Genomic DNA, 20635 nt, shown 5'->3' on the forward strand with positions numbered 1-20635 from the left:
CATTAGTTTCTGACTTTTAGATTTGTTTTTGAATCTTTGAGGTCTGACTTGCCTTTTGCTAAACAACATGAATTTCAGTTATCAGCCCGCTAAGGTGGCTGAGGTGACTCCTAAGTCCTGTTCTGCCGTCGGAGAGGCATCATGGGCTGCGGGGGGAGACTCATGCAGACACTCCCTCCCTCCCCACCCCCCAGCGCACCTGGGACCCCGCTGGAAGAGGGCTGATTTCTGTGGGGGGCGTTTTGTTACTTGTTTTGATTCTCTGCTCTTTGTTGTGCCTGAACGGAATTTTCTTGTGACTAAGTCGATTGTGTTTAATGGCATAATTAGGAATAATTATTAAAACAATACAGCGAGGAAGGAAGGAAACCCTTTTATCTCCTTTCGCCCAGAACACAAACGGAATCCTGGCCATGCTGGATGAGGAGTGCCTGAGGCCGGGCACGGTCACCGACGAGACCTTCTTGGAAAAGCTGAACCAAGTGTGCGCCACCCACCAGCACTTTGAGAGCAGGATGAGCAAGTGTTCCCGGTTCCTCAACGACACGTCCCTGCCTCACAGCTGCTTCAGGATCCAGCATTATGCTGGCAAGGTGCGGGAGCCCGGGCCCCCCTGGAGGACCCCGAGCCTCAGCCTCAGAGATGGCGTTCTGACCAGCGCCAGCTCCTGAGGATAAATGGAGCTGCTGAAAGTGTAGAGTCAATAAATGTTCAATGGGGATAGAATCTGGACCATGTTGAGCAAAATCTTACTAATACTGAGAGCTGAAAGGAAAGCCAGTGGACTTAATGAAAGAGTTCAAGTATATATTAAAAATCGATTTTATTATTTTCAAGCTCTGAAAGCTAGCCTATAAAAAAGATCTATCGACGCTGATAGAAGATTTGCCAGTAAAAAATTAGCATTCACTAAAGACTTATAGTGACACCATTGTAAAGCAATTATACTCCAATAAAGATGTTAAAAAAAAAAAAAAGACTTACAGTAAGGTTTTAAAAGCACCAACCATTTAGCAAAATAATGAATTCTTAGATTGAATTTTGAAACGACACTGGAGAAAACATCTGCTTTTTTTTTTTTTTTTTAAAAAGCATTTATTAATTTGGTTAGTAGTTGGGGTAATTAATTTTATGTCATCAACTATATAAAAATAATATTAAAAACAATTGGGACAATAGATTGATTTTGGGAGTCCTGAATGATTATTGATTGGAGTTAATACCTCCTTTCTTATAAATAAGCTTGCAAACTTCAAAGGGGAAAAAATCTGATTATGGCTTTAGTAAAAATGAAGTATATAGTATCTAAATTTCCTTTAATTTCAAAATGCTGGAACTTGGTACTTCATTTTTTTTTCACTAGCCCATGTTATTAAAAGATACTTTCCTGGTCAATTTCTCTGCTGGTTTAGGATGTCTATGAAAATATCTGTGTTATCTCAGTTTCCCCCTGTCTCCTTTTAAACACACTAGAATTGGCACATGTAAACTAAAAAATACAAGTAAAACCTCAAAAATACGCTTGAACACCAAAAAAACCCTAAAATCCTTTGAAAATGTTATAATAACATTTTTGGAGTTTATTCTTGCAAATTCTGAAGGGTAATAGAATTTATTTTGAACTCTTCTGTGATTTAGACAGATGGAATTTAAACTTGGAGGCTAATTTGGTATTAGAGTGTGACTAACTTGTTGGAGATTTTTTGATGGAGAAAGAAGAGGCTGCAGTATAGATAGTCTCGGGATATTTTTAACAGTTGTTTGATGTTCTAGCGTGCAGTGTGTCAGCCACTGAGTCCCATGTGCTGCTGCTTGTAGGTGCTGTACCAAGTGGAAGGATTTGTGGATAAGAACAACGACCTTCTCTATAGAGACCTGTCCCAAGCCATGTGGAAGGCTGGCCATGCCCTCATCAAGTCTTTGTTCCCCGAAGGGAACCCTGCCAAGATCAACCTAAAAAGGCCTCCTACAGCCGGCTCACAGTTCAAGGCATCGGTGGCCACTCTGATGAAAAACCTACAGACCAAGAATCCAAACTACATTAGGTATTTCTGGCACATAAAATTCTTTGACCATTCGATTATGAAGGCACTCTCAAGGAAGATCATTTACCTGTTTGCTTAAATCTGAGCGTAACCCAAGGAGAGGGATAACTAAAGTACTTAGGGGTCAAATAATACGGTGTCTTGGGTTTGCTTAAAAAATACTCCAGTGGCCCCAAAATAGGGAATTTTAAAAAGGGAAAAGAAAAAATTGTGGTGGGGGATGGGAATAGATAACTTAATGAAATTGGGTTGTTGGCACATAGGAGTTCTCAACTTTCTGGGTTTTTTGGGTTTTTTTTTTTTAATGACAAGTTAAGAAACAAAATGTAAATTTTTTTCTGGTAAGTGTTTTGCATAAACTGTTTTGGTGGATTCATTTTGGATTTTTGTTATATTGACTTGGAGCATTGAAGCAACTGGGGCTTCAGTTGCAGGTCTGGTGTGAGGAAGTATGTGCCTCTTTCTTCCCTGTGAGAGTTATAGGCCCAGAGAAAGTAATGATTTCTGAAACAATCTAAATAATTTTTTCAAAACAATAGAAAGAACTCCTTAAAAAGCATCTGGTCTCTCTCTCTCTCTCTTTTTTTTTTTGCTTCTAGGGCATCTTAGTTCTCAAAATTCAGTAAAGACCAACTAGGATTAGAGTTAGTGATGTGTATATTTGGTGAACTAAGTAATAGAAGGTGTGTGTCTGATGGGTCAGATTTCATGTGGCAGGTGCACACCCACACATACCTTCTACAGTTGTCTTTGAAAATTCAGTTATGAGGAAGTTAGAGTGAAGAACATTTTTGTGTTTAACTTGTTGACCTAATATTTATATTCATAACAAATGTAAATAGGTAAAATCCCCTGGTTTGATTGCAAACAGGGTAGAACATATATTAAGTTAAGGATCCTAGTTTCAAAAAAAATTAACCAAGAAACTTTGTGTGATCAGTTGCTTTTGTTATTCTCATTTGAGTAAACTTTTTTTTTTTAACCTTAAGATTCTGTTTTACTGAGGTATAATTTGCATGGAGTGATATGTACAGATCCTAGGTGAATGGCTCCATTGTTTTTTCGCCATTGTGTACACTTTGGTAACCACCACACAGGTCAAAACATGGAACATTCCCGTCACCCCAGAAAGTTCCTTTATTCCCCTTCCCTTTCAGTGGTTTTAATGTATCTCTAAGAAAATTAATAAACTCCAAAGTTGTGAATATATTATTATATATATATTTTTAGAGTCTTTATAGTTTCAGATTTATTTTAAGGTCTGTTTTTTCCATATAGTTATCCTGTTGTTTTGGCACTACATATTGAAAAGAAAAAAATCTCTATTTTCATTCATTTGCCCTGATGCCTTTATTGAAAATCAATTGAATGTATGTGTAGGAGTCTAGATCCAAACTCACTAGTTTGCTCCATTGATCTGTTTGTCCTTAAGCCAAAAAGTAGACATTACTTTTATAAATGTAAAAGGAAAACCATAAAAACACCAAGGTCAAACTAGGTAAGATTTAGTTGTCCATATATTGCATGTACGTGTGGAATTTGACAGTTGAAGTGAGGCAGACATAACCGTAAATGTTTAACAATATATTAATTAGGATGTAGAGATTGCTCCAACAAGATCTGGAAATAATAGGGGCTTAAACAAGATTGACATTTATTTCTTATGTACTTCTAAGTGTATAGACTCCAGGGCTAATAGAGCAACGCCTTCTATGTTGTGGCTCTGCAGTTGCCAGGGTATTTCCTCTTATCTATATAGTCAAAGATAGCTCTCCACCACGTCAACATTCCTGCCAGCATTTAGCAGAAGAGCAAAGGGAGAACAAGTCCCTTCCTTCTAAGGACACACTGGAAGTAGCAAACATTACTTATGCTCTGGCTAGAATTTTGGTCACATAGCCACACCTACTTGCAAAGGAAGCAGGGAAATGTAGTCTTTCCATGGGCAGCAAAGTGCCCTATTGAAAAGGAGGGAGATAATAGGGATTTAGCGAGACAGCAGTGTTTTTAACCTTTTCATTGAGGTATGTAATGTATGTACAATACAATAGAATATATAAATCTTAATTGTACAGGTTGTTGAATATTTACCTATGTATACACCTGTATAGCCTCATCCAAGCCAAGATATAAAACATGTCTATCAACCCAGAAGGTTCCCTTGTGCCCTTTCCCTGTCGATCTCCACCCCTACCTCTCCCCAGAGGTAAAGCAATACTGAGTTCTCACTAGGAATTAGTTTTTCTAGAACTTCATATAAATGGAATCATAAAATATGTACTCTTTTACATCAGACTTCTTTCATTAAACAGAATGTCAGTGATATTTACCCATGTTATTGTACGTATTATTCTTTTTTATTGCTGTATCTGCAGTGTAGTTATCTTAAGGTTTTTGTAAAACGATTTGAAATAATTTCAAAAGAAATGACTAGGTTTTCCAAGAATAATAAATAATTATCTCACCATGAAATAATTATATATGATGCTTTGTAAAACATGGACAGATAAATCTGTAAGAGAAGGAGTTTAAAACCTAAAATTTGTGTAATCTTTTAGGTGTATCAAACCGAATGATAAAAAGGCAGCACACATCTTCAACGAGGGTCTAGTATGTCATCAGGTCAGGTATCTGGGTCTTTTGGAGAATGTCCGTGTGAGGAGAGCAGGCTACGCCTTCAGGCAGGCCTATGAACCTTGCTTAGAAAGATACAAAATGCTTTGTAAACAAACATGGCCTCATTGGAAAGGACCAGCAAGGTAAGACATTCATTGATCATATTTAATAATGAAGTTTTAAAGCATACAGATACCATGTTGTTTTCTTCACGTGCTGTTTAGGCAAAACAGAATTCTATGAAAAGTTGGCTGTAACCTGTTTTGGACCATCTTCCATCAGGATACTACTTTGTGCTAATTCTTACTAATTATAGAAGTCTTGGTTTTCTTTAAGGTTTAAACACGGCTTATCAAATCCACATTTGGAACTTGTATGTCAATAAAACTTCTAAAATATGCCGTGGCAAGTTAGCAGGAGGAGAATTTGGTATTGATAGGTATATTTGTGTAGAATCATACAAGGGTAGAGTTAGAGGCATCTTGGATCCCTGCTCTCAGCTTTTTGGGGTTTTTTTTCTGGGGAATTAACCCCAGAGAGAGTGAGTGAAGGGTGGGGGTCCCACTCTTTGACCAAGTCTGTACCAACTGAGAAGTAGATACAGGAGCAGATAGGGTTCACAGTGTCAGTGTTATTGTGAGTAAAGCCGGATTGGAGAATACGGCAGAACTTGGGGCCATGTGGCTTTCAGCTCATCTGCCCTAAATTGCACTCATCCATCCCGTCACAGACAGAGTGCTGGACCACTGCAGACTCATCCCATGGAGCAGCCCCTGTGAGCTCTTCACATGCAGAGAGAACTTGTGTGCTGGCAGGGGGGCTGCTGCAGAAGAGAAACCAGGCCTTGTCTGTGCAGTGACCTTTCTTCTGCTCTCACCAGTCCCAGAAGTTGCCCCTTTTCTGCAGGCCACAGAAGCTCTCCCAACTACTACAGCAGGGCAGACGTGCCTGTCTTATGGGGATTTTTCTTTCACTGTACTGGTGTTGACTCCACATTGTCGCTGGACCTGGCCTTTCACAGGAACATCAGTAGGATTAGACACTCACCCTGTATTACAAGAAGATAAACTCCAGACATATGGTGTGGTCCCTGATGCATAATTCAATACCCAAATAACGTAGGGTCTGGGTACTATTTCATTTCCCACTGCTAATTTCCAGGGTATTACGGTCAGCATCTACTATAATACACAGAACAAGGATTCACTCCCAGCCTGGCCTCCAGTCCACAGGTTGGTGGGACGAAGTTTAGTACTAAAGGCTGACGTTATATCCACGGTCCAGGATGTAGAGGTCAGAGTCAAGTCCAGGCCTTGCTCCCACCCTGTGTTCTTTTGCATCCCATTGGCAGGGTCCAGGATGGAGAGATTAGAGTCAAGTCCAGGCCTTGCTCCCACCCTGTGTTCTTTTGCATCCCATTGGCAGGGTCCAGGGTCCAGGATGGAGAGATTAGAGTCAAGTCCAGGCCTTGCTCCTACCCTGTGTTCTTTTGCATCCCATTGGCCTGGCACTTAGCACCCTTGGGACCTGCCCACAATCTGAGTAGCAGGAGCAGTGTTTAAAATGTTTGCAAGAAGTAACTGAGTGGGTTCAAAATAGATGTGAGTTTCTTGCATACCCTTCTGGCCCTGGTTGGTCCATTGTTACAAGTATATTTGATCGCCTCTGCTAATGAAATCAAGAAATTGTCTTTAATACCATATTTTCTTAGAATACGTAGTTCTAAACCCAAAATGCTTTTTGAGCATTTACTGGATTTGGTTAAATTTGTGGAATTCACTCTGGAAGTTCTTTGATGGAAGGACGCTTACTGAAAGAGCATTTATACTTGGAAATGAAGCTATTTTTTTATACTGCTGAGAACCTAATATGTTTTAAGATAAGATAACCTATTTTTGTAACTCAGAAAATTTGTTGTTTTTATTTATTTTTATAGAGCTGGTGTGGAGGTTTTGTTTAATGAATTGGAGATTCCTGTGGAAGAGTACTCCTTTGGTAGATCAAAGATATTCATTCGAAACCCAAGAACAGTATGTAATCGAAACGTTACACTCTGAATTTGTGTTATAATCATATGGGCAAATTCTTAAAGGATGTTTAACTTTATAATGTTACCCAAGATGCTACCAAGAATGTCACATTTTTGTGTTTTTCTGCAAATGTCCAAAGGGGTGGCTTAATAAGGGATAATGGAAGAATATTTGTATTTTTTATGAAACACCAAAATTTTTGAGCTGATAGATTGTACAGCATTTAAGAAATCATAAAGAAACTGGTATTACAATAAAACCTCCCTAATTCATAAAAATAGGAGGTTACTTCAGTCTGTATTTGTAATATCTGAATTATACAGTAATTTTAGGAAAGATGACCCTGCTATTCAGAGGTACATGAAGACACCTAAATTAAACATTTTTTTAAGTTAAAAAGAACACTTAAAATTCTATTTAGTGAAGAACTCCATTGGAGCCTTTTTATAACTGAATAGACTAGCATGAAGTATAATTTACATAGCAGTTTATTGGAAATTTGGAGAATTAGGAAAGTGTTCAAATTGTCTGAGAGAGACCTTGCCGTCACCTCCCTTCCAATAATTTCATCCTCACAGATAGTGTGGAGGTACATCTAGAGCTCAGTTCAGCCCTTACATGATTCATCATAAATTCTAAAACACTGTACTCTAAATTGTGTATCTTGTGTGAATTCATCCCAATAGTTTTCTTCTGGACTACTATTCATAATATCTGTAATTAAGTTATTTTTTTTTTCCTCAATGTGGTTCACTCCAACATCGTGACATTTTATTTCCTGAGAATGATGTTCACATATGCCACGAGTTTTTGGTGGATTTTTGATAAATCCATCTATTATTTATTAGTTATTCAAATTAGAAGACCTGAGGAAGCAGCGTCTTGAGGACCTGGCCACTCTCATTCAGAAGATTTATCGGGGGTGGAAATGTCGCACACACTTCCTGCTGATGAGAAAAAGCCAAATCGTGATCGCTGCCTGGTACAGGAGATACGCGGTGAGAGCCCCCGACATTTTTGAGCCGTAATCACGATGCATTTTTTTGCAAATATTTGTTACGTACTTAACTGTGTAGGTATTTTTTTACGTACTTCATCCTCCGAATGATCTCGTGAAATGGGTGCTCTTCTGGTCCCTTTTTTAAAGATGAGAAAACTAAGTCATTGAGCTGTTAAGTAACAGCTACTATGAGGCAGAGATGGGGTTTGAATCCAGGACAACATCAAAGCTCAAGTTTAGTTTATCCCGCTGTCTTCCACTGATGGAGATACATGTAGTGGGAGATCTACATCTTGAATTTGGTTATCAGATTGGAAGAGATAATGTCATTTAACCCTTTGAGTATGGTAGGGTCAATTTTCCCAAATAATTGGCTGTTTTCCATTTATTGTAGGAACACTGAAAATGGCTTTAATTCCAGAAAGCTAATGCCACATTTTAGTAGAATTCTGGGTTTGGGTTAAAGGGTTGGATCTCCTTTAGTCCTCAGATATCTGGCCCTTTGGGAAAAGACTCAAAAATAAAGTATGTTTATTTAATTGATATGGAATTTCTTTGGGGAATTTTCTTTCTCACTCAATTATAGATGTTTCACTGGAGGCGTAACAGGTTTGAGGGAAACCTGAAGGTTTACCTCTAGGCTAGCTTGAACTTGGCATTGCATTCTCACAAAATGAATTTTAATGATAAGAGCACTGCTTCCAAACACATTTTCATTCTCTGCTTTTTCACTAGAGAGTGAGTTGGAAAATGAATTAAAATTGTAATCAAATCTCCTTTAGGGTGTTCTTCCTCTTTTTCAGCTGTAGAGAAGTTTTGCTTTAAGGGTGTGTATAATCAGGACATAATTTATGCTGGCCTGTTCTCATGTAATACATTTTAGTGTATAATTTCCAAGTTTTAGAAATTAATGAGTTACTTAAATGAAAAGTAAGGAAAAATTATGTGATCTTTAAAAGAATATCTTTAAAATTGCTTCCTCAAGTTAAAAGAGTATAACCAACAGTACAAGTGTTAAAGTATGACCCTAGCCAGCCACGTTAATGATAGGTTCATTAACATGTATTCTGCAAAGGCCCAGAAGACTGTTGTCACCAACCTGGCTGCACATAGCAGTGGTACTTGGCCCTTCGGCAGATTCATAATGCTCTGTTTTCTGTTTGCCTGAGGAAGGGAGGACCAACAAATAGCCAGTCGGTCCTCAAGGAACCCATTTTATTATTTCTTATTTTGAGATCATTAAGAAAAACCAAGTTTTGAAGCATCCTGAATTCATCTATATTGAATTCTACCAATAGTTTTGAAACCCTTATTCTGCCAGGTTCAGGGGATAGCAAGGTGAACCAAACAACCTGATTCCTGACCTCATACAGTTCATGTCTAGTGAGGGACAGTATGCATTTAAGCAAATAAATAGAACAATGACAGACTGTAGTAAGTGCTAGGAAGGAAATAGAGAACTGAGATAAAGAATAATGGGGAGACGGGAGATAACTTTAGATAGGGTGGTCAAGGAAGACCTTCTGGAAGGGGCCATTTCATCAGAAGGATGAGGAGAAACAGGCAAGGAACCAAAAATAGCAAGTGCTATTTCTACCCTCCCTCCCAATATAGAGCTTTTGTATCTCCAGATTTTAAAAAAGTCTCCATATGTATCATTAATTTGTGATGCTGAGAGTTAGAATGATAAATAATAGCCCAAACTTTAGAGGAAGTATTAATTTTGCTCTAGTGTTATTTCTGTTTCAGAATTTGAACTACAGGCAAACCTCAGAGACTTTGTGTGTTTGGTCCTAGACCTCTCCAATAAAGCAAACATTGCAATAAAGCAAGTCACACAAATCTTTTGGTTTCCCAGTGCCCATGAAAGTTATGTTTACGCTATACTGTAATCCATTAGGTGTGCAATAGCATTATATCTTTAAAAAAAAAAATGTACATACCTTAATTAAAAAATATTTCGTTGCTAAAAAGTGCTAACCATCATTTGACAACGCAGGGTTGCCACAAACCTTCAATTTGTAAAAAAAAAACCCCACAATATCTGCAAAGTACAATAAAACAAGGTATGCTTGTAAGTACCTCCACCAGTTAACTACAATTATCCAAGCCAGTGATTTTCCCTTGACCAAATAACTCAAAGATTTTCTGAATGACCATTTTCAGTTACTATTTATCTTTAAATCCATATTCTGTGATATTTCATGGCTCCTTGAGGTGAATTTTAAAGACAGAGTTATTTTCAAGCCATGTGGGAATTTTGAAAGAAGACATTGAGGTACCAAATGAATGTCAGAAGTGATGGTCAGATATTGTAGGTACAGTTTGGACCCTACAGCCGTGGACCATCACTCTGTGTGGAATCTTAGAGATTTTCCAGCTCCTCAGTTGCCCGATGAAGAGACTGAGGCCCAAAGAAAGTGGTGACTTGTCCAGGGTCCCAGGGTTCTCTTTGCCTTTCTCTCTGGCATCCTCTTTTGTCCTGCTGCTCATTTTCTCTGAGCTTCCAGAACATAGCCTAGAGTCCTGGGAGCATCTGTTCCCCCTCAGAGAAAGGGAGCTGGGCAGTCTGCCATTTCCAGGGTCTGAGTCACAGCCTGGCTTCAGTATTTTGTTTGAAAAGCTGTGAAATTTCATCACAAATGCCCACGTTGTAGTGAATATTCCCCACTAAATACAGTAAGCGCTCACTTCTCTAGGGATAGTGTTCTAGCAGCCACCACTCCCCAAGGCATTGGCCCTGGAAGTAAGGGCCTCTGGGCATCGAGCTTGCCGAGCCGACTCTTGGGGAGATCTCACTGGGTCTTCCTTGACCTTCCCCCACTGGAAATAACCTCTGCTGCAGCTGAACATCCTCACGGTTCTATTGAAGGGCTCTATGGCGAGTAGGAGCTCAATAAAGTTTAGTCGATGGATAGGAGTTGACTTAAATTTGTTAGCTGATTCCCCAGCTTGAGGCAGTAAAAGCAGCAAACCTAAAAGGAGCTGGGGACGTTAGAGGCTGACCCAGTGAGTAGCACGGTGAGAAATGGCACCAAGAAGAGAGAAGGCTTAGGAGCAGATGCAGAACTGAGTATGTATTCATTCACGTGTGTTCACTGGGTATCTGCTATGTGCTCGACATTGTATTATAACAGCATGACACAAAGAACAGATGTTAATAATGGTGGGTCCTGAGTCATTTAGAAATTAATTGTATTTACCATCCTTGAAGCAAACTTTGGATTAATCATAATAATTTTGGATTGTTGGATATTTTGATTTCTGTACTTATTGGTTCCCAGAAAGAATATAGGTGATCAAGAGTTCATTGCACTAAGTGAGCAAATTCTCTTTCTCAGTGTGCATGTTATGGATATGTAAATAGAATTGCTGATATCTTCCCCTTTCATCCTACAGCAACAAAAGAGGTATCAACAGATAAAGAGCTCTACCTTGGTAATTCAGTCTTATATCCGGGGTTGGAAGGTGAGTTTAAAAGAAGTGATCCTTATTTATGTGAGGTTTTCATGTTCTTTACAAAGGATGATGTCTCTGGGCTCACCCTGCAGGGGAGGGCTCCTCATCTCCTGCCTACCCTGTAAACAGTCAGGTGGAAAAAATAAATATTATGGGCCAAGCTCGGGCCCTACACCATGTCTTGGCTGCTTCCTGCTTTCTTTTCAAGAGCTTTGTTCTCTGAGCAGGAAGTCCTTGAAATAATACCGTACATGATTTCAATATCCTCCTGCCCCCTGTTTGCGAGGGAAGCTGTAGTGCAAAAGCCTGTCTCACACTGTTGCCTCCATACCTGTGAGCCCTGCCAGACCTCAGCACCCCAGCACAATGCCTTCCATACCTTCCCTGTGACCGTCTTGCAGGCTGCCCCATCATGACTGAAAGATCCTAAGCGCTGGCTGTCCTAGTGCACCCACCACCTGGTTCTGGGTCCTTCCTGACAAAGTGTCATTCAGAGTCAGCACACTATAGCCCACAAGCCAAATCTTGGTTCAGGAGTCCTGCGGCTTCCATTGCCCTTTGTCTAGGCCTGTGGGTAGCCCGGGTGCTTAGTAGTTGTCCCACAGCAATTGCCAAATACAAGTCTGAGCACACAGAGTAAGTGAAGTTGCTGCCTACAGGTTTTTCTTTGACCTACTACCGAGTCCTGGGTCCAGGTGTCCAGTCTAGAGACTTCAGAGGCAGGACTCAGGGTTCGCCTCCAAACGGGCTGTCCTCCTGGCCCCCACTAAATCAGTTTCAAGCAACTACTGGCAAGAAGCCACTAGTACTGAACCAGTGAGAGAATTTTATTTTATAGCAAGTTTTTAGCCATCTCTTTTGAAAAAAAAGTACAGCTACAGTTCCTTCCAGACAATAATAATAAAAGTGATCAAGTGGATTTTGGTGGATCATTGGAGATCCACTGACCACCTTCTGAGAACTGTTCCTTCCATCTGCCGTGTCCAGTTTGTATTGCTGGGGTCAGATTTTTTCCTGTCAAGTATCAGGGCGTGGGAGGCTGCTGTCTATCTGAGTGGGGCTACGCTGTCATGCTTGATAATGTCTTCATTTACCACCTTCTCATGGTCCATTTTGGGCTAATAAAGCAACTTTCCCTTTTCCTTTCTTTAAGCTATTGATTTTTCCCTTGAGAATGGGGATTATGCCTATCTTTTCAGGTATTTTTTTCCAAGTCACTATGGATATAGTTTTTTGGTGTTAATTTTCTATCTTTCTGGGTCATTCTGTGCTTTAGGCCCGAAAAATCCTGCGGGAACTGAAGCATCAGAAGCGCTGTGAGGAAGCAGCCACCACCATTGCAGCGTATTGGCATGGCACCCAGGTAGGCCAGAGACGCCCAGGAAGGCAGCGGGTCAGGAGTGATGTGTGGAGCAACGGACCCTCCCATTCGGGATTCACTGGCTTAAGCTCCTGAGCACGTGTTTGCCTCTTGCTCTTTCCAACGTTTTGGTGTGGGGTGGTGGCACACGCTTTTGTGTTTACTGTTTGATGGTGACCGGTGTCTCTCTTCCTCTTTCTCCATTGGGAATCAGCAGTAACCTTTCTTGCCTTAAACTTTTCTGTAACTCCTTTTCAAATGCATCACAGGCGCGAAGGGAACTGAGCCGGCTGAAGGCGGAGGCTAGGAATAAACATGCTATTGCAGTTATTTGGGCTTACTGGCTTGGATCTAAGGTACTTGAAATGCACATCCCATCACTCCCATCCTGGAATCCGCAATAATCAATCCATATCTCTAGCATCTCAGGGGATGAAGACCCATAGTTAACAGTGGCTCACACTGGCGCATGTCCTAGTAGCCAGATTTAATAACCCTGGAGATGTTCGTGCCAAGGGAGCACGTTAGGAAGCTTAAGCATGTGTAGGCAAAAAAGACTAATTGCTTACTAATGAGGTACTAGCATAGTTGCTCTTTTTTTTAAACTCTCGAGTAACATGCATGTTTAGTTTTGGGGGGTTTTTTGTTTGTTTTTTACCCCCCTAATGTATCCTGGCAGTTTTCTGAACGTGTTTCTGTGCGCGACGGGGGGCATGATGGGAATGTTAAAGTTTGGGTTTCGATTGGTCTTCTGCAACATGTTAATAATAGAAACACCTTTAACGCATGCTCGACAAAAATATTAATCCATGAATGAAATTGTTTTTTAGGCTGACTGTGGCAGCTGTTGATTATCATAAGCAAAATATTATATGTGAAAAGAAATATCATCTGTGATTTAGCAGAAAGCTATGTTCATGCAAAGCTAGCTGTAATTGCCCCTGAAGAATGCCAGGAATTTCGGCATCAGCTGTTTGTGTTCAGAAACAAAGGGCTCCTGAAATACTCTCTCTAATCCCCAGGCAGAGTCGTGGGCTCTGTGAACGTTTCACATATCCCAAGGGACGGAGCATTTTAGATGTCTTTGTTAACTTAGAAAATCAAAGATCATCTCTGCTAAACATGTGTATCCCAGTGAGAAACTCAAATATCATTACAGTCCTATGTTTTTAAGTCTACCTTGTCAACATTATAAACCCGTCTTGTGAGAAAAATGAGAAAAGTCAACATTTGCCTGTATAAAGATGTTAACTTGCCACAAACTAACCAAAGTTGTTCATTTGTGTTCTCCCCTGAAAATCTGTGTGGAACAAACTAGTTCCCTTTATAAACTGAGGGAACTGTCTTAGCAGAGGCAGAGGGACTCCTAGACAATTACTCTGGGATTTCTCCACTGAATGAGAGAAATCCATTTCCCAGTCTGAGTACTGTAATGTAATGAAACGTTAGGGCCTGTCTGTTCCTGTCTTTTAAAATAGCATGCCTCAGATTAATTTTTCCCTAAGATTGATTTTTAAACCTATGAGTTACTTCACTTTTTTATCTTGCTTCCGTATATTTCACTGTTTAGGGCCTTACCTAATACTGAATTTTGATACATGCTACTTCTAATTTTCCAACTGGAAAAAATTTGGGGTTTTGTTGTTTTTGTTTGAAACTTCAGAGAGGCAGCCTTTATTCCTTCCAGTTTTCTAAATGGTTGTTCACAAGAGTTGTCTTTTTACACGTCCAAATGAATGAACTCAGGAATTCACAGCCTCTTTAGCCCCGTGGGCTGGCAGCAAAGGGAAGTCTATGGAAATCATTAGGTGCCACTCCCAGATCTAAGGCTTTGATGAGGGAGGGAGTGAGAGAGTGTGGAGAAGGGAGTGAAGAGGGAGAGAGAACAGGGGAGAGAAAAGGAACAGAATGGAAGTAAGGGGGAGGGCGGGGGAGTGCTTCCCTCAGGTACCCTCCTCTGGGACAGAGTCTCAATGCACTGAAAATACAAGGGACTATGCTAGCCTGACACTGATGCTTTGGGTTTAAATGATTGTGCACCATTTCTCTTTCATTCTGAAATCCTGATACATAAATTGGCTCTTCTGTTTGGTGGGGTGTCTTTTTCTGGTCATTTGTGCTGTCTGCATTGGGCTGTCTCTTTTATTTACCATCTAAAACATTCTAGGCTCGAAGGGAATTGAAACGCTTGAAGGAGGAGGCTAGGCGTAAGCATGCAGTTGCTGTCATTTGGGCTTACTGGCTTGGACTGAAGGTACTTCCTCAACCTCTTCTTTCTGCCCACGGTGAACTCAGTGAAGCCTAGCACCTACTAACTCTGACCAAACGATTGATTATGCTTGCTGATGGTCTGCACAGTCTTTTACAATGCCATCTTGCCTAATTTGGTTTCCTTTTGAGAACAAACCTGTACACTAAAATTTTCTGATTTTATTGCATTGTCTTTCTTTAAATAATAAGTTTAAAGTAATAGCATATTACTTTAAATAGTAATGTAGCATATTTTATTCTTTGTTATCCAAGTTCTGTTTAATGTTCTCTTTATGAGGATGAAGATTTTTTTTCATTTATGAGACAGAGTTACAGCAGTTGAGCTTAAAAGCTGACCTACCATTGCAGTGACCAGCCTGGGGATATTGGGCTTTTGTTTCCCTTTACCCATCTATTCTGTCCCATTGACGGCTCCTGGAGCAGAGCTTTCTTCAAAGTGCCCATCGTTCCAATTGTTCAGCATAGAAACGAAAGGGTTTTGCATAAATATACAGACTTTGACAAATAAGACTAGCAGTAGATCATTCAGGTTAAAGAGAACTTTAGATTCAAATGCCCTCTAATTTAGGGCCGGGTTTATTTTAAAGCAATACTTCCTACTTGAGGTAAGCTTGCATGTTAGTAAATAAGACTCTGAGCTCTGGAAAACCTTGAGAACGACCTTTAGGCAATATAAGGATTTTGTCTTCCTAAGATTCAGTAACTCCTCACTGTGGGGAGCCATCCATACTGTCATTTTGGGATAATTAGGCCCTTTTTTGACATTTCCTCTTTGTTATTTTTACTATAATACTATAATAATTCATTTTTTCTAAATATTTGAATATTCTCCAGGAAACCATTGACTCTGAACCTGAACTGCTTTAGCAGTATCTGTAAACTCTGCTTTGAACAATCTGCGTTTTTCCCTGAAAGTTTAGCCTATAAACCTTTAGTAAATTAACTTTTTTATTGTAATGAATATTCATCAAGTAATTTTTGAGGTAATTAAGAAGTAACTTAAATATGAATTTAAGATGTTCTATTTCAAGAATTCTGAGCAAGTTCTGTGACTACTTTTTTAAAGTTAAAACGGAGGATTTTATTTCCCATTTTATTCACATTCTAATTTGCATTCTAATTTTCATAAAAGGAAGGAACAAACAACATTGAGTCAGGATTTTTACTCTCTATAATGATTTCTATCAGCAGCATCATGTTTATCTTCAGTTTTCTGGATTTAACTAATTGCATATGATTTAAAAAGTACTTTTATGTTAGAGTGTATGCTAGCATCCTATAAACCAAATTCAGTTCACAGGTGAATACTGTTTTAGCTGAAGTTAACTGGGCTTACTCTATAGACATAACTGTCTTTTTTTTTTTTCCAGTTTCCACAAAACAGCAGTATTTTAATATGTTACCATTATTGTTATAAGATTAAACATCTTTGAAGTCCAAGAACGTAATAATTTTGTATTTTTTTAAAAAAAGACGTATGTTGATATGAACAGTAATTTTGTCCTTTTAAATGATTTGATTCTTGTGGAATTGATTACAAAGTTCAGTGGACCCTTTTTAAGACTCCGGGGCCCATGAAGGGAACCCATTCTATATGCCAGCATGTTGTCACCAGGCCTCTTCTGTGTGTAGCTGTTTTTCAGGAGAAAGGGCCTGTCCTGTGAGTATCAAAAAGAATGTTGCATTGAGCTCAGTTACAATGAAATTCAAGTAAATATAAGACTTCTAGTATATTTCCAAGGATATGTTTTCATGAAACTCACTTTAACTTCTCTGCTTTTGTACACTCTTACAATTTCAGGAGCTAATTAATAGGTATCATTTTTCTTCTTGTTCCTTCTACCCTTGTAAGTGAGATTTGAAATAGTTATAGACAACTCCATGGCTAAAAGAGAAATGATAATCAGTAACATAAGATATGAATTAAAGGAAGAACTGCCAATGTGGTGTATGGGAGAATTTTTAAACCTTAATAATCCGCAGGTGTAGAGAATAGGTCTGGTGCTCAAATGCCCGGAGGGACCAGGCAGGTCACATGGGCGAGGGAAGTAGCAGATGGAAGGTAGGGTAGGAAGGCAGGCCTCCTGCGGGCCTCCTGCGGTTTGGAGGGTACAGCTCTCTTCCAAAGGCAGCAACGGCTGCTCTGGTCCGCTCAGTCCTTGTCACGTGGGAATAGGACTCACTGTTGCTAGATCTTAGAAAATTGTAAGAGAAACCTGCAGCCTGATTTCTTCTGTGAAGTTCTTAATTTTAAAATGTGCATATAAAACATTTTTCGACAAACAATTTGGTTACTAGTTTGCTAGTTTACAGCCCCTAATGTAGAAATATTTTGAACATGTGCAATTGAACCCAGAAAGCTAAAGATATAAGAAAAACATACATAATGTCTGAATTATTCAAGTAGGCTAATATTTTGCTAAATTCTAACTCTCCCATTTATAACTGAATGATGATAAACATTTTAAATGTTTTCCCCCTCAGTTTCCAAATTTAGCTATCATTCATTCATTTAGCAAACACCTCAGTTATTTTATTTGTTAGACACTAGTATACAAGGTAAATACGACAATATAGCAAGGAAGAAATGGTAAACTAAAACTGTAATATGATGTCTTAAGTGCTGTGATTAGTATTAGTAGACAGTTTGATGGGAGTAGGGGTAAGAGAAAAAGTAATGCAATTAAATGGGAGATAATGATCATTCAATAGCTTCCTTTTAAATTCTTATTTTTAGTCACATTCACTTCTCAGTATGCAGTACTAAAGTCCTGTCTTTATATGCAAGGCTTTTGGAAACTGCCATATATTTCTTCAGGCATTTTTTTGCCTTCTAAGAACAATTTGAAGTGAAAATTACCTTACATAATTTTTTCTGGAATGTATTTTGATTTGTGATGGGTTTGCAGCTATGCCTGTAAAGCGTTTCCATCAGATTGTCAGGCTCTTTAAAAACTAGTTAAGAGGATTAAAAACATCAAAACATTCTGGTATTATCTTGGATCTCTGAATTTCTTTTTCTCCAACTTAAAACCCACTGTCTCAGTATGCTTCAATTATTTTACTGTATCCAGAAAGACACTCATAAATTTACTTGTTCCATCTATGTTCGATTTTAATAGAGGTGTTTCACCTTTATGGGCATCTGCTGGCCGCGCATTAACCTCTGTATTCTGCTGCTTCTTTTTAAAGGTACGCAGGGAGTACAGGAAATTCTTCAGAGCCAATGCTGGAAAGAAAATTTATGAATTTACACTTCAGAGAATTGTAAGTTTATACTTTACATATGGCTAATTAGCATTATTGGATTAACTAGTTAATAGCACCAACTCAGTAATATGTGACTTATTTGGTAACAATTAAATCATAACTGTGCCACTGAGAGTTTGTGACCTTTTTTATCATCGGTTCTAAAACTCAAGTAGAATTGTGTCAGAAAGAGGCCTGTACGTGATTAATCAAATATTCTTCTTCTTTGACAGAGAGAACATACTTCGGGGAAAGTGAACCCAAGAAAGCCAGGTGTCTTAGTTCAGGCTGCTATAACAAAAATGCCATAGACTGTGTGCCTTAAACAATAAACATTTATTTCTCACAGTACTGGAGGCTGGACAGCCCAAGATCAGGGTGCCAGCATGGACTGGTTCTGGTGAGGGCCTCTTCCTGGTCTCCTCACATGACAAAGAGAAAGAGAAGCAAACTCTTTTCCTGTCTCTTCTTATAAGGGCACTAATCCCATCTAGGAAGCTCTGCCCTTAGGACATCCTCTCAACCTCATTACCTCCCCAGGGCCCCACCTCCTAACACTATCCCTTTGGGGGTTAGGGTTTCAGCATAGGAACTTGAGGGGAATGCCAAGAGCTTGCCCTGCTAAACTGCCACGAGCTGCTGCAGAGTAAGGTTGGCAAACAAGCTAGTGGGTGGAGGGGTGAGGGAGAGCAAGGCTATGCCCCTCTCCCGGGATGGATTCTAAAGTTCCCTTCCATCTTTCCAAGGAGTAGATGTAATGGTGAAGAGCGCAAACTCTGGAGACAGCTTGCTCCACCACTCACAGATTTGCGAGCCTCATTTTGTCATCTGTAAAATGGGGATAATAATAGCATTAAACCTGTAGAGGTATGGTAAGGATTAAGATGAAGTAACACTATAACGCTCCCACAGTGCCTGGCCCATGTTAAGTACTCTAGAGCAGGGGTCCCCAACCCCCGGGCCGCTGGCTGGTACTGGTCTGAGGCCTGTTAGGAACCGAGCTGCACAGCAGGAGGTGAGCAGCAGGCAAGCGAGCACAGCTTCATCTGCCGCGCCCCATGGCTGGCATTACCGCCTGAATCATCCCCCTCCTCCGTGGAAAAACAGTCTTCCACAGAACCAGTCCCTGGTGCCAAAAAGGTTGGGGACCGCTGCTCTAGAGCAGTGCTGTCCAGTAGAACTTTCTGCAGTGACAAAAATGTTCTGTATCTTTGCTGTTCAGTAGAGTAGCCACTAGCCACGTGTGGCTAGTGAGCGCTTGAAATGTAACTAATGTGACTGACGAACTGGATTTTTAATTTTTTTAATTACTTAAAATTTAAGTATAAATAGCCACCTGTGCCTAGTGACTACCTGTTAAACACTGCAGCTCTCTAATGTTGACTGGTATTAGTATTAATGTTAATATTAAAATTAGTATGCGCGTTAGTATTCTTCTTTTCTCTTAACCATTTGGTGGAGCTCAGATTTCTCCAACCAATGCGAAGAGTGGAATAGAGACTTTCCAGAAGAGTTACAAAGTCTTATGGACTAAAACTTGGTAAATGCCACTAAAGACTGGTTTCTTTGAGTCTGGTTTATGTCAAACAGTGTTTTTTTCTGGTGTATTTTACTCATCTGGTATTTTCTGTCAAACCCAACACAGGTGCAAAAATACTTCTTGGAAATGAAAAATAAGGTGCCTTCCTTATCTCCGATAGATAAGAATTGGCCATCAAGACCTTACCTATTCTTGGATTCTACTCACAAGGAGCTAAAAAGGATTTTCCACTTGTGGAGGGTAAAAAATGTCTTGCTATGTTTTTTCAGAGACTTCTTATCATATATTTTGAGTGTTTGAGGAGTGTTACGTAAAAGCAGAATTTTCCTCTAGCCTCAAGGAGAATTAGTTGAGGAAGTTGGTGTTTCTGAAGCGGGCAGTGTGCTTGGCTTTCTGTGAAAATTCCTGGAGCCCCAGGTGCTCCTGTGGCATCTTCTCTCATCCGTGGTTGGGAAGGAAAGAGCAGGGCTGCATTGTCTTTCCTGTCCAGATTCCAGTTGCTTTCAAGTAGTTGAGTTTTTTGTTTTCATCTTTAGTTGAAGAAATATTTGCTGGAGGTAGAAGTAATAAAATTTGAACATCTTCATGTGAGTAGTAAAGTCTCGAAAATTGTATGAGTTTACTTTCTACGTAGACATACATAGACACACATGAGAACACACACATTTTAATGGACTGGGGGAAAAAGCTCTAAAGTCACCCAAAGGACATTAAAGAGATTAAAATTTCCCTCTACCTGAGTGAAAGGGAAGCTGAAAATCTACTTGATTTGGCCTTATATTTTGGCTCATTTAATTTTATATGAGAGCATAGCATGTAATTTAGGTGGTGCTCTGTGTGGAATACATGGGGTACTTGTACAGAGGTTAACTTCATTTCAATAACTTAGTTGCTATATGGAATGCTAAATATATGTCATTCAGATAGAATGAAATCATTAGGTTGAAGGGCTTGTATTTAGTAAGTGAATGATTGATGGATATGTCTTCTGGGAAACTTTCCTGCCCTGTACTATGGGCTTCTTAACTGAATCAATTATGTATAGAGAGACATAATCACTGATCA

General features: G+C 39.5%; 1 protein-coding gene across 3 annotated transcripts in view; it reads left to right on the forward strand.

Moving 5' to 3' along the window:
- Positions 1–20635, forward strand: part of MYO1B (myosin IB) — a 185902-nt gene that overhangs the window by 151677 nt on the left and 13590 nt on the right. The window contains exons 16-26 of one of the 3 annotated variants that reach the window (XM_061185944.1): positions 393–593; positions 1819–2045; positions 4604–4804; positions 6598–6691; positions 7540–7689; positions 11091–11159; positions 12427–12513; positions 12780–12866; positions 14678–14764; positions 17974–18048; positions 19676–19810. In XM_061185944.1, the coding sequence (XP_061041927.1) occupies positions 393–593; positions 1819–2045; positions 4604–4804; positions 6598–6691; positions 7540–7689; positions 11091–11159; positions 12427–12513; positions 12780–12866; positions 14678–14764; positions 17974–18048; positions 19676–19810 (1413 nt within the window). The remainder of the gene's footprint in view (positions 1–392; positions 594–1818; positions 2046–4603; positions 4805–6597; positions 6692–7539; positions 7690–11090; positions 11160–12426; positions 12514–12779; positions 12867–14677; positions 14765–17973; positions 18049–19675; positions 19811–20635) is intronic. The other 2 variants (XM_061185927.1, XM_061185935.1) reach the window with 2 other exon arrangements.

This window comes from Eubalaena glacialis, chromosome 1 (assembly GCF_028564815.1).
Source record: "Eubalaena glacialis isolate mEubGla1 chromosome 1, mEubGla1.1.hap2.+ XY, whole genome shotgun sequence".
NCBI classification, from domain to species: domain Eukaryota; kingdom Metazoa; phylum Chordata; class Mammalia; order Artiodactyla; family Balaenidae; genus Eubalaena; species Eubalaena glacialis.